Source organism: Eublepharis macularius, chromosome 2 (genome assembly GCF_028583425.1).
Source record: "Eublepharis macularius isolate TG4126 chromosome 2, MPM_Emac_v1.0, whole genome shotgun sequence".
Classification (NCBI taxonomy): Eukaryota; Metazoa; Chordata; class Lepidosauria; order Squamata; family Eublepharidae; genus Eublepharis; species Eublepharis macularius.
In genome coordinates this window covers 218,631,843-218,644,080 of record NC_072791.1, presented here as the reverse complement: position 1 = coordinate 218,644,080, position 12,238 = coordinate 218,631,843, and the positions used below count along the sequence as shown (strand labels likewise).

Here is a 12,238-nt window from a genome sequence, read left to right as displayed (position 1 = left end):
CTGTTGGAGGCTGTTGCAAAGAGATCGACCTGCAGACACCCCCAATGGCGGAAAATCGGTAGGAGGTAGGCAGGGTTGAGGGACCATTCGTGCTGGGGCAGGAACACTCTGCTGAGCGTATCCGCCGAGGTGTTGAACACCCCCGCTATGTGTATGGCCCGTGGCAGGACATTGTTGTCTATGGCCCAGTTCCAGAGAGCTGTGGCTTCTGCGCAGAGCTTGAGCGAGACCGTTCCTCCCTGCTTGTTCAGGTAGTAACAGGCTGTCGTGTTGTCCGAAAGGACTTGAACCCGTCTGTTGCGAAGCACATCTGTAAAAGAAGCAAGGGAGTAACGGATCGCTCGAAGTTCTAGTACATTAATATGCATGTTAGCTTCGGCTGGGCCATCAAGGTGCCACAGCGCCCTCCCCAGCCTAAGGTAGAGGCGTCAGTAGAGACAGTAACATCAGCCACAAAGGCATCAAACGGACAACCTGCAGACAAATTCAGGGGGAATGTCCACCAGTCCAGAGACTTAAGGACCAGCCTGGGAATAGAGAACCTCTGATGTTGGCTCATCGTCAAATGGTTGAACTTACGGACAAACCAATTTGCAAAAAACACCACAGCAGTAGTAGAGGCCATGAGACCAAGTAAGGTCTGGACCATAAGGGCTGTTTGATATCGGTTAGAAATAAAAAAGCGCGCCAGGGAGACTAACCTGCGCAGCCTATCAGGGGGTAAATACGCTCTCCCTGAGGGGGAGGCAAAGTGGACCCCAATGAACAGTATGGTTGTGACAGGAAAAAGAACAGACTTGTCAAAATTAACCAGGAGGCCCAATCTAGAGAGCACCGACATGGTGAGGCCATGGAACGGGCAGAGCAATCAGCAGCATCCTTCCCAGCGGTCATCTGCTGCTTGGCCAGCTTAAAGGCTTCCGCTTGCAATGCTTTAACCAGAGGGCGACGGTCCTCTGGCAGATCGGGAAGGTAGGAAGACAGCCGCTTCCACAGGAACAGATTATATGAGCCCATGATAGCTTGAGAATGGGCTATACGGAAGTTAAGGGATGCCGAAGAATAGACCTTGCAGCAGAAGGTGTCAAGCTTGCAGCCTTCTCGATCAGCCGGAGCTGACAAGGAACCGCCTCGGAACCGAGAGTGTACTTCCTTGGCCACCAGAGAGGAAGGCTTGGGGTGGCTGAAGAGGAAGGGACAGTTGTCTTGTTTGAGCCGGTAGTATCGGTCAACTTTCCGTGCGGTCGCCGGAACCGAAGATGGGGTTTGCCACAAGGAATACGTGTTATCCATCAAATCCTCCACCGGAGGAAACGCCACCGAGGCTGGGGAGCTGGAATGCAGGGCCTCCAAGATCTTACTCTTCGGCTTGGTAGTGGAAGTCGAGATATCAATTTCCAAGGCATTCGCCATGCGGACCATCTGCTCCGCAAACATTCTATAGTCCTCATTAGGGGAAGAGGAGCGAGTTTCCCCCACGGATTCCTCCGGGGACGGTTCAGAGGCTAAATCAGAAGAAAAATCCAATGGAGACGCGAGACCTTCCTCATCATCGGAACCGGAAAACTCCGGAGGCGGAGGCAACGGAACCGAGGCAGGCGGCATGGTCGGAACCAATGAATAGGCTGGATGCGTGGCCGGGGGATGAGACACCCCCCGCGAGGTGGAAGGACACGGAGGCACCATCGAAGGGTAGGCAGGCATGGCCGGTTGAGTCAGAACCAAAGAGCTCGGAGGAGCGGCATGTTGGAGGGCTGCTGACGACTGTACCCAAGAGACGAAGTCTTGCCATGTTGCCAGGTTCCCGACGCCAGGAACAGGTTGCCATGGCGGAAGGGGAGCGGGAGGTGCCTGCGAAGGCCACTGCAGCGGTGCGGAACGATGAGGATCTCTGGACGGAACCGAAGGCTGAGACGGAACTGGCAAGTCAGGTGGAGCGGAAGCGGAAGGCAAGGAATGCTCAAAAGCCATGTACGGTTCCGAGAGGCTTGGCATGGCCACATACTCATCCATCCCGACAGGAGGTGGAGTGCGGGGAGGAGACGGAGTATGGAGGAATTCTTCAGCCTCCTCTTCAATGACAACAGGCACGGGGGATGAATGACCCCGGCTAAGAGTGGCCGCAGAGGCAGCACGCTTCCGATGCTTTGACTTAGATTTGGCCTTTTTAGGCAGGGGCTCCGAAGCAGCCCTAGCAGCCTCCGATGGCAGGGAGGAAGACCGGCTCTTTGCCGGAATCACAGGCTCACCCGACACGGGCTCAGAACCCGAGGGATCTCTCAGAAAGGAAGGGTCAGCCGGATCCGGGGACCGGACCAGATCCGAGGGCTGCTGAATGGCCAGAGATGGGCTTGAAGGGACAGCCGAGCGAGACTTCTTACCAGCCTGTGTTACTGACGGCTTGGGAGGGAGGAGATTCGACTCCCACAGGGAAGCTCTCAATCTGGCCTTTCTATCATTTCTCGCCTTCGGCGTGAAGGATTGGCAAATGGCACAGTGCTCAACAACATGGCCTTCACCCAGACAGAACAGGCAAAGCTCATGACCGTCCGACTGGGTCATTTTCGTACCACAGTGCTGGCATTTCTTAAACAGCGATAACTGGGACATCACGAGGCCGGATATATTCGAAGATGATAAAGAGAATATATCCTGAGCCGTGAACGAACGACAAAGCACTTAGGACAACTAAGAGAAGAACCTCTCTCGACGGCGGCGAAAAAGGAACTGAGGGAATGGCGGGGACGCTCGCTCGCTCTAACAGTTACGTTTTTGGCGGGAACGCTACCGCACATGTGCAGTGGAGCTGAGCGTCCCCTTTAACAACTCTAAAAGCTAGGATAATCTCTCCACGGCTGGCCTGCGCCTGCGCAGTCCCAATGTGGGGCTGCACAGAAGAACGACGACGAACCACTAACTTATCCAGGACACAACAGCATCTTACAAAAACACCCACTCGAGAATAAACCAATTTAGACGGACTTAAACCAACATGTCACATGACTTAAAGCAACAATAACTCCTTAAATCTTTGGTACTGAATCAGATTTTCATTTGAAGCCAAAAACTCGATTATTGGAGACCATGTTAAAATATACTGATTCCATCCCCCCGTTGTTCTGCCCCCCCGCCCCCGTATTCCAGCTGCTATCTTTGCCATAAGCATTTGCTCCCAAAGTTTCAGAATTAACTTCAAAAAAGTGGTCTCAAAAGTGGTCTCAAAAGAACCAAGGGAAGAAAACCAGGATCCCCCTCCACCAAAAGAAGCAAAAACTAAAGGCAAAAAATGCATGTGGAAATCCGAGGATAAACTGAAGCAGTATGGCCTAGACCTGATGAAAAAAAACCATGCAAAAAAACCCTTAATTAACTAATCCTCCTTTTTAACAAGAATAAAAGCCACTGAGCAGTAGTCCAGTTAAGTATTTTCTCTTTGCTTCATTCATAAATAAATGTTTAAAATTAGTCATGAAGGCACAGGCAGACTAGCGAACTGGGAGCATTTGTAAAACTTTCATGAAGTTTCTGTATTCTAAACAGTGCAGGAAGAAACTGATGAAGTAGCAATATGGAAATGTAAAGTCTCGATCTTTATCTTAACAACTCTCCCTCTCTTACAGGCCCTGCCTTATAACAACCTAGTCAGCACTGCATTGTTTGCATACATGGGTAAAGGAAGGAGACCTGATCTTCACTTCAAGTTGTCTCAACAGGTCTTACAACCGACATAAAAGTAACATCAGCACTTACACAGCTAACAGGTTTGACACATTCAGGAACTCTTAGAAGTCAAGGCAATTTAAAACCGTGCCAAGCAATCCATAGTATGCATTGTTGGGCAACACATTAAATGCTTTGAGGTTCACTTAACTCAACTTTCTCTGCAAGAATCTCTGCAAGAATAGGCAATAATTAACTTCTGTTGGCCAAAACACATAGGCAGATCTACATGGAATTAAGCTAAAAAGCAGTTCAATGATAGTACTTGAATTATTCACAACTCACTATTTTTCAACCAAATAAATTTGACAGAAGCCATGAAAGTAGAAAGTGTTGAGGCAAAAGTTTTTATAACTTTTTGAACTCAGCCCCCCACCCCCCAATTTCTGCTACCTTTTGTGGGGCCCTCTCCCAAACACCTGCTCTGGGAAGGAATGTACAGAGTTACTTTAGCCACGTGCATATAGCCTGCGATGGCATTCAAGAATCTGTGGACCAAGGTAGTAATTCCACACTGACATCAGAAGACGTATGGCACAAAATCTCTCCAACTCTCTTCTGAAGCCGCCATACACTGGAATAACAAAACAGTCCCTCTTTCTGAACTCCTTTGTTTCCAAGACACATAGAGATGATACGGTATGTTGGTACAGATGCTTCCACAAATCTTATGTGGATCATCAGGGCTTTTTTTCTGGGAAAAGAGGTGGTGGAACTCAGTGGTGGAACTCAAGACCACACAAATAACATCACTTTGGGTCAGCTGGAACAAGGGGGAGTTTTTAAAAGTTTAAATCGCCCTTGGAGAAAATGGTCACATGGCTGGTGGCCCCGCCCCCTGATCTCTGGACAGAGGGGAGTTTAGATTGCCCTCGGCGGCGCAGAGGGCAATCTAAACTCCCCTCTGTCCGGAGATCAGGGGGCGGGGCCACTAGTCAAGAGACCATTTTTAAGAGGTGCCGGAACTCCGTTCCACCACGTTCCCACTGAAAAAAAGCCCTGTGGATCATTGAGATGCCACTGCCAGAGGACATTCACGGTATGGCTGGTGGGGAAGTCAGAAACCATAACTCATGGTCCTATAACCTTCTTCTGGTGCCTCATGTCTCCTATCTGTGCCTACCGCAATCTGAGAATCACTGGTTTCAAGAATAAATGAAATTCAGCTCAGCTACTAAGAGTCTCTCTACACAAGACATCGTACAGAGGGACACTCAAGTGAAGGGAAACGCAATGTTAGCTGGGAAGTGTAGTTTAAAAAGATAGAGCCAAAGACTCTGTCAATTTCACCTCTCTACACAAGGGTTGTTTAAAAAGACAGAGCTGGCAGAATCAGAGGGTTCATTAATTTCATCTTTGCCTCCCCAAGGGGAGGTGAAATTCACAGAGCGTTTGGCTCTGTCTTTTTAAACTTTGCTTCCCAGCTAACATTACGTCTCCCTACACTTGAGCATCCTCATATAAGATGTCTCGTACAGAGAGACGCTTAAGTCACCAACTGGATTTAGACAAGGCAATCTCGCCAGTTTACAATGCCTGACTTATATAAGGAAATAATATTGGCCTTCATTACGGGAAGACTGTAAGGATTACCTCCACTGCTATCTACATGCAGATGATACCCAACTCTTTATCCTGCTATCCAAATCTCCTGGAGATACTGAGTTGCTGCTTGACAGCTATTGTCAACAGGCGGAAAGCAAACAAATTGAAATTGAATCCAGACAAGATGGAAGTGATGCTGGACGGACATTGTGCTTCTGACCTTTGATGGGGTCCAGTTGACCCTGGCTGACTCAGGATTATATTGGATCCGAAGCTACAGCTAAGAGAAGCAAATAAGTTGCAGCAGCAAAAAATGGCCTTCTGTCAACTTAGAACAGCCTGGAAGATGGCCTCCTACCTTGACACAGCTGATCTGGCCACCTGGATTCATGCCACAATAACACCGAGACTAGACTACTGTCGTTCACTCTACATAGGTCTCCCCTCAAAGTCAACTCAGAGACTCCAGCTGCTGCAAAACGCTGCAGTTCATTTACTTTCAGGAGCTAGATGGAGCTTGCATATCACTCCCATTCTGCAGTCGCTCCATTTGCTACCCATTAGTTACCATGCTCAATTCAAGGCCATGACTATTTCATTCAAAGCCCTTAATGGCCTAGGGCCTTCGTATCTGCAAAACCACCTTTCTCCCTATGTTTCGCCAAGGCAGCTTCACTCATCTGAACGGGGCGTCCTGTAAATACCTCCCAGGAGCTGGGCTAAATGAACAACTGCTTTCCCTGTGGCAGCCCCCATTTTGTGGAATGGCCTGAGGTCAGGAAACCTCCCACTCTCCAGGCTTTCTGCAAACAATGCAAGATTGCATTATTCAGGAGGGTTTTCTACTCGGATTACAGGGCTGTGTCATAAAGAATAACTCAGAGAGTTATTTTGAATAGGGAGTATAGACTAGACTACTGGATACTGTCTGCTGATGTAGATACTTGCCAACTGGGTAGTCTGAAATTGATAAAGATGTCATGTTAATTACTTGTATTTAAATTCAGAAAGGTTTCATGTATGCTTTGGGCTGCTAGCTTTATCATTTTTGCACCCTATCCTATTGTGTTGTATTTTCATTGAATGTCTTTACTGCTGATCATATTGTATTTTGCTCTGTGAATGTCCTAGCTATTGATTATACGGTATTCAATGAGAAAGGTGGACTATAAATAAACTGCAGTAACTAAGACTTTCATATTTATTTGTTTTTACTTCATTTATACCCCACCTTTCTACCCTGTGGGGATCCAAAGCGGTTTACAGTGTTCTCCTCTCTTCTTTATTACCCTCACAAGAACACTGTGAGGTAGGTAAGGCTGAGTGTGTGTGACTGGCCAAGGTCACCTAACAAGCTTCCATGGCGGTCCTAGTCTCTTTCTCTAGCCACTACGCCATGCCAACAAAAATTGCTTTAAAAATAATATTTTAAGAAATGGATTCCTCATTGAGCACTAGTAGCTAGACAACCAAGTGTATTACTATTCAAATGACTAGTCTTCAAAACTGAAGCTGTTTGAGAAGTGTTTTCCTCTCATAGTGGTACTCGCATATATTATCTAAAGAGGCTATTTTTAAATGATTTTGCTTACAACTCTCTTTCTAACATTAGGTAAGCCTTGTATCTAACTTCTTCAAAGCAATAAGAGGATTCCAAAATAACTTTTTGCTTTTTGGGGATTCCTTCTCCCAACGCACTTTAAGCTGTTTCTGATGGTCCCACAACATACTAGAGTAACAGGTAGTCGCAGGTGGGTTGTAAGGTGCTTTAAGGTGCTACTAGTCCCAGATCTTGTAGTAACAGGTGTTCAAGTTAACTGCAGCTGCCAGCCTAGGACCTGAGATGACCAGGTCTGAAATCCCTGCTCTGCCATGGAAGCCCACCAGGTGACCTTGGACCCATGGCATGGTCTCAGACTAGCTGCCCTCACAAGGTCGTTGTTGTAAAGATTAAGTGGAGAGGGGAAATGATGTGAAAAACCACTTTGGGTGCCTGATTAGAGAGAAAAGCAGGGTGTAAATTTAAAAAAAAGTTATCATCAGCAACATTAAATAGGTAGAATGCATATTTTGAACCATGAAATGAATCTTTGATTATAACCTGCTCAAGCCACAAACATATGAAAAGATGAATAATCCAAGAACAAATGCATGGGGTTTTTTTCTGAATAAGCTTAGCAGCTCTGGAATCTGATCATTTGGCCGTGAACTTTTCCCAGCAGAAGGGGGTGGGAGGAATCCATCAAGGCTTGGATCCTTTAAAGGGCAAAGGAGGATCTCCCCCACCCCCATAGCCTTTTGAAGTCAGCCTATGTTCTAGAAGGGAAAGTTCTGGCTTTTACAGTGTGTTCTACCTGCAGTTGGTAAGATTCCATATTTGTTAATTTATATATATCATTATATAGCTGCACTGCTCTCTATATTGCACGGTCTGGACATATGCAGCGCCATCATAACAGCTCTCTCCTTTGCCACTGATGACAAGTAGCTTTATGATGTGACTCGGCTCACCGTGTGACACAGAGACATGCCATCAATGCCCAGGATCACCACCTCAATTTTTAAAATAAAGTTTTGAGATGAAGTAAATAATCACACCTTAGAGCTAAGCCACAGGATGCCAGCGTGGGACTAGTACCCCAACGCACCTGTGTGCAACCGGCCCCAGCTACGCTACCTTCAGAAAGCAACACTTCATGGCACTACACAATTAAGTTCAGATGTAAGTGGAGAAGTTTGTCACTGATGAAAAAGCTGCATAGCTGCAAAACCTATTTAATAAGCTATTTTGCTCATGTAACTAAGGAAAATGGGTAACTCAGCCTGAGAGCACTTTCCACACTGAGCAAACACCCTCCATGTGAGTGGGTGCTGAATCCAGGAACCATTTTCGTCCCATGGAGCATTATGAAAAGAGCATTGAAGAGCATGCACAGAGTACATCTCCACGGACCACTGAAACCATTTCAGAAATGAAGCACCAACATCTCTGTAAGAAGAGTTTAAAAAGTCATAATGTAAAACAAAAAGTTAAATAAAACGGTCCCCCCCCCCCCCCGCAACCAGATCCAATATGAATGGTACCGAATATTTTTTCTCTCTGGTCAATAGATCTCCAGCAATACAAACACCAACTCTTCATCTACTAAACATCTCGCAGGATTTGAGTCCTTAGAGACCAACAAGATTGTCAGGGTGTAGCTTTCAAAAGTCACAGCTCCCTTCTTCAAACACTGATGCCAATGTACTCAAATCCTGCTGTTCTACTGCAGACCACCTAAAACTAAATTTCTTGCATTTTTTTATTTCAGAAAGGTTTTTAAAGGATTTTAGAAGCACAGTGATTTTTTAAAAAAGAAATAAATCTATTCACTTCAATGATCAGATAACCATCCCCCTTTTCTCCCCTTCAATTAGCAGCAAAGACAACTGTATTTATAGTTTACACCCACAAGCGTTGCATGTGAAACCTAGCTATTAATGCATAGAAGAGCTGAAGGCTAAAACATCATCCAAATTACAACCCAAGCGAGGTGTGGAAGTTTGTGTGGGTGTCTTCTCTAAGACCTCCTTAACGCTTGCATTGCTTTATCAGGCTGAAGTTGGTTATTGGTTCCAAGTTTCACATTTTACACAAAAATGCATGCATAGCCTGAATGAAGAAATCCAACTGCCTCTTTGAAATAATCATGTACCTCTGTCGCCAGGATACCAACTATAAAGAGTGCCCTGTCACAGTGCCCACCCTCTACTACAAGGTCAGAAGTCCTGAACCCCTTGACACTGGTCTTTTTCAACTAGGCCTCCACCCTCAAGTGGGGCATGTCCTTATCTACAATGGATCACACTAGGGGTGCCACAATATCCTTTTTCCCCTTGAAGGGAAAAAAAGAGAAGGGAATACAAATGAAAGAGAGGATAGATAAGACCCTAAAGAGACTGGGGCCTAGATATCTGAAGGGCTGCCTCCTCCTGTACACTCTAGCCCACTAGTTAAGAAGACCCTCTTTGAAGACCTGCAGAGGTGAGGCTGGTGGTAACGAGAGACAGGGCTTTTCCAGTGGTGGCTCCTCATGTTTGGAATACCCTCCATCTTGAACTTCACCAGGTATCTACCTTCCTATACTTTAAGCACTAGGCTAAAACTTTTTTTTTTATCCAGATGGTTAGCCAATATCTTTTATGTTATTATGGTCCACTTCTAGCATGATGGGCATTTGACAAATATCACTTTAGGCTGCTGAATGTTTGGTACCAGTATCTTGTTTTTATAGAAGTCACCTCAAGCAGGTCTTTGAGAAAATGGCATGTAAATTTTCTAAACTGACAGCTACAGTAAAGGTAAAAAATATAACACATTACAAATAAATATTTAAAAGTGCAATTTGGAATTAAAGGAGATCCCTCAATCTGGAAAGATTAAAGGCTATGCTCTGTTGCATCTGATTATCTTTGCTGTGGCCACAAAGAAAAATCTGTGTAATAGAAACAGGCTATTTAGGAACCAGCAAAAGAAAGAGGTTAGCAGTATGGAGAAAGGAAACAGCATGTTCGATAAGCAATGAAATGCCTTCAGAGCTCATAACATAAAATGTAGCTTAAATTAAAGAAAGATACAAATCAGCAGCAACACTATTTAGTTTCTAAAAAGAAAAGATTCCCGTCTGGAAAAACGTGTTTTCTGAGTAAGAATTATGATCCCTAACAGGTGGAGATATGTTGTCTTCTTTCAGCTAGAAGGGAAAAATTAACGTGCTAGAGCCCAAGGGAAGCATCCTTTTGTGCTACACAGCACCTTGCAGGATTGGGGCTGAATCCTGCCAAAAAACTAAATTATGGGAAAAGAGGCAGATTTCCACGTTCAATGCAGGATTTGTGCTATCAACTTATATACTCCTTAATAAAGCCTTTTGATTTTAACAGGATTATTCTTCTTCCGTCGTGAATTCCAAAGGCACGCCCTTACAACAGCCACACAATCCTATGCAGCACGACGCTTATCAAAATCAATAGGCTCAGACTGGAGTATCAGCAGATACGACTACACCACACAACTGGTTAGCTTAACAAGCCGCAAGACCTGTTGCTGGTTGTTACTGCCAAGGAAGCATACTTTTTAAGATTTGCACACTGCAACAGAGAGCACAGGCCGGGAGAAAAGAGAGTTATCTGGAGGTTATCCGTACAGAGGGAAGCAGTCACCTGAGGTCAGGCGTCCTCCTTATTCCGGAGGAAGAAAGTTTGACTCTCGAAATCTTGTTGGTCTTTAAGATGCTACTAGACTAAAATCTTGCCCTCATTCCTGAAACTGAACTCTAGCGGCACAAAATTGATTCAAACATTGGCTTTCATGAGTGACCGCTCACTCCTGACAGTTTTAGGTGGGTAGATGTAGTAGAGCACCAGGACTGGAGTCCAGTGTTACCTTGGAGACCTACAAGGGTTTTCAGGAGATGAGTTTTCCAGAGTCAGAGCGCCCTTCTTCAGAGACCACTTTAGATACTACTATAAAGAAAAGAGTAGGAGTCCAGAAGCACCTATAAAACTAACAAAATTTGTGGCACGGTATGAACTTCCGTGAGTCGCAGCTCACTTCTTCAGATACAAAAGCTCATAAACCCTGCCACAAATGTTGCTGGTCTTAGAGGTGCTATTGGACTCTTGCTCTTTTCTACTGCTACAGACAAACACGGCTACCCATCTTGATCCATTACAAAGACTGCTTATCCATGGCACCTTAGCAGACCTGAGAGATTAAAAGAGGGGCTGGGGACGTTCCTTATCCGCGCTACTGCATCCGAGGAAGGGAGCTAGGAATCACGAAAAAAATCCCATTTTTGTGAGCGCGGCTCAGCCCTGTTTGATGTAGGTTGACACAACTGCCCCTCTCGTGGTTCGGCACGTCCACGTCCCTGTCAGTTTTGGCCGCCTCTAAGGGGATCGGAAGAGAGCGGGAATCCAGACGGAGCCTCCGCAGAGCGGCCCCGCACCGACAAGCCCTTATTTTTCTCCCGCCACCGACAGCCAGCCAGCCTGCCGCCGCCCCTCTCCTCCTTCCTCGGCTCACCAGGTACTCGGGGTACTCGAACATGTAGGTCATGCTGCACCGGTTCTCCTCATACAGGAAAAGCACGTCGCGGACGCCCAGCAAGACCAGCGCCGCCAGCGCCCCGTAAAGGACCGCCGCCGCCCCGGGGAACATCCCCTCCCGCCCCATGCCGAAGGAGCACGTCTTTGCCTCAGCTCCGCTGGCGGCCGTTCGCTCCCCTCCCGGCGGCCAGGAGAGAGAAAGTGGAACCGAGGGAGGAGTCGGAGGCCTGACAGGAAAAGGAGGCGGGAAAAGAGCGAGAGGCGCCATCTTTGGAAGGTCGGGAGGCGCCGAGCCCGACCGCCATCTTGAGAAAGGGGAGGGCTGGCCGCCATCTTGGCAGTAGAGACCAGTCGTGGGGGCGTGAAGGGAGCGCGGCCATGTTGGGGAGGTCAAAATGAAGAACGAAGCGCGTGCGCCGTGGAGGGAAAGTCAAAGTCTTTTAACGGCCGTTTTCTCCGTTTTGTTTCCTGCGCGCGGGAGAGGGTCGTCGGTTCTCTCTCAGGTGGGCGCAGATGCCCCCCTGCTGCTCTATTATTAGCTTCACGAGAACGCCACTCCTGAGAGGTAGTGGAAAAGAGCAAGAATCCTATAAGACTAATAAAATTAATGGTAGGGTATGAGCTTTCGTGAGCCACACCTCGCTGCTTCAGATACCTGAGAGGTGGGTTAGGGATAGGGTTGCCAGCTCCAGGATAGGGAATTCCTGGAGATTTGGGGTGGGGTGGAGCCTGGAGACGGCGGGCTTTAGGGAGGAGAGGGACCTCAGCGAGGCACGATGCTATAAAAATTGTAAACTGTAACTTTTAAATTGTATTTATGATTGGCATGATTTTATTGTGGTTTTAATTGTATTTCTACTTGGATGTAACCTGAGCCCATTCG

General features: G+C 46.7%; 1 protein-coding gene across 2 annotated transcripts in view; it reads right to left on the bottom strand.

Moving 5' to 3' along the window:
• PGAP1 (post-GPI attachment to proteins inositol deacylase 1) overlaps positions 1-11,507 on the bottom strand; it is a 74,752-nt gene extending 63,245 nt beyond the window's left edge. For both annotated transcript variants that reach the window (XM_054971646.1, XM_054971647.1), the window contains exon 1: positions 11,333-11,507. In XM_054971646.1, the coding sequence (XP_054827621.1) occupies positions 11,333-11,482 (150 nt within the window). In that variant the 5' untranslated portion in view covers positions 11,483-11,507. The remainder of the gene's footprint in view (positions 1-11,332) is intronic.
• Between the last annotated feature and the right edge of the window lie 731 nt (positions 11,508-12,238).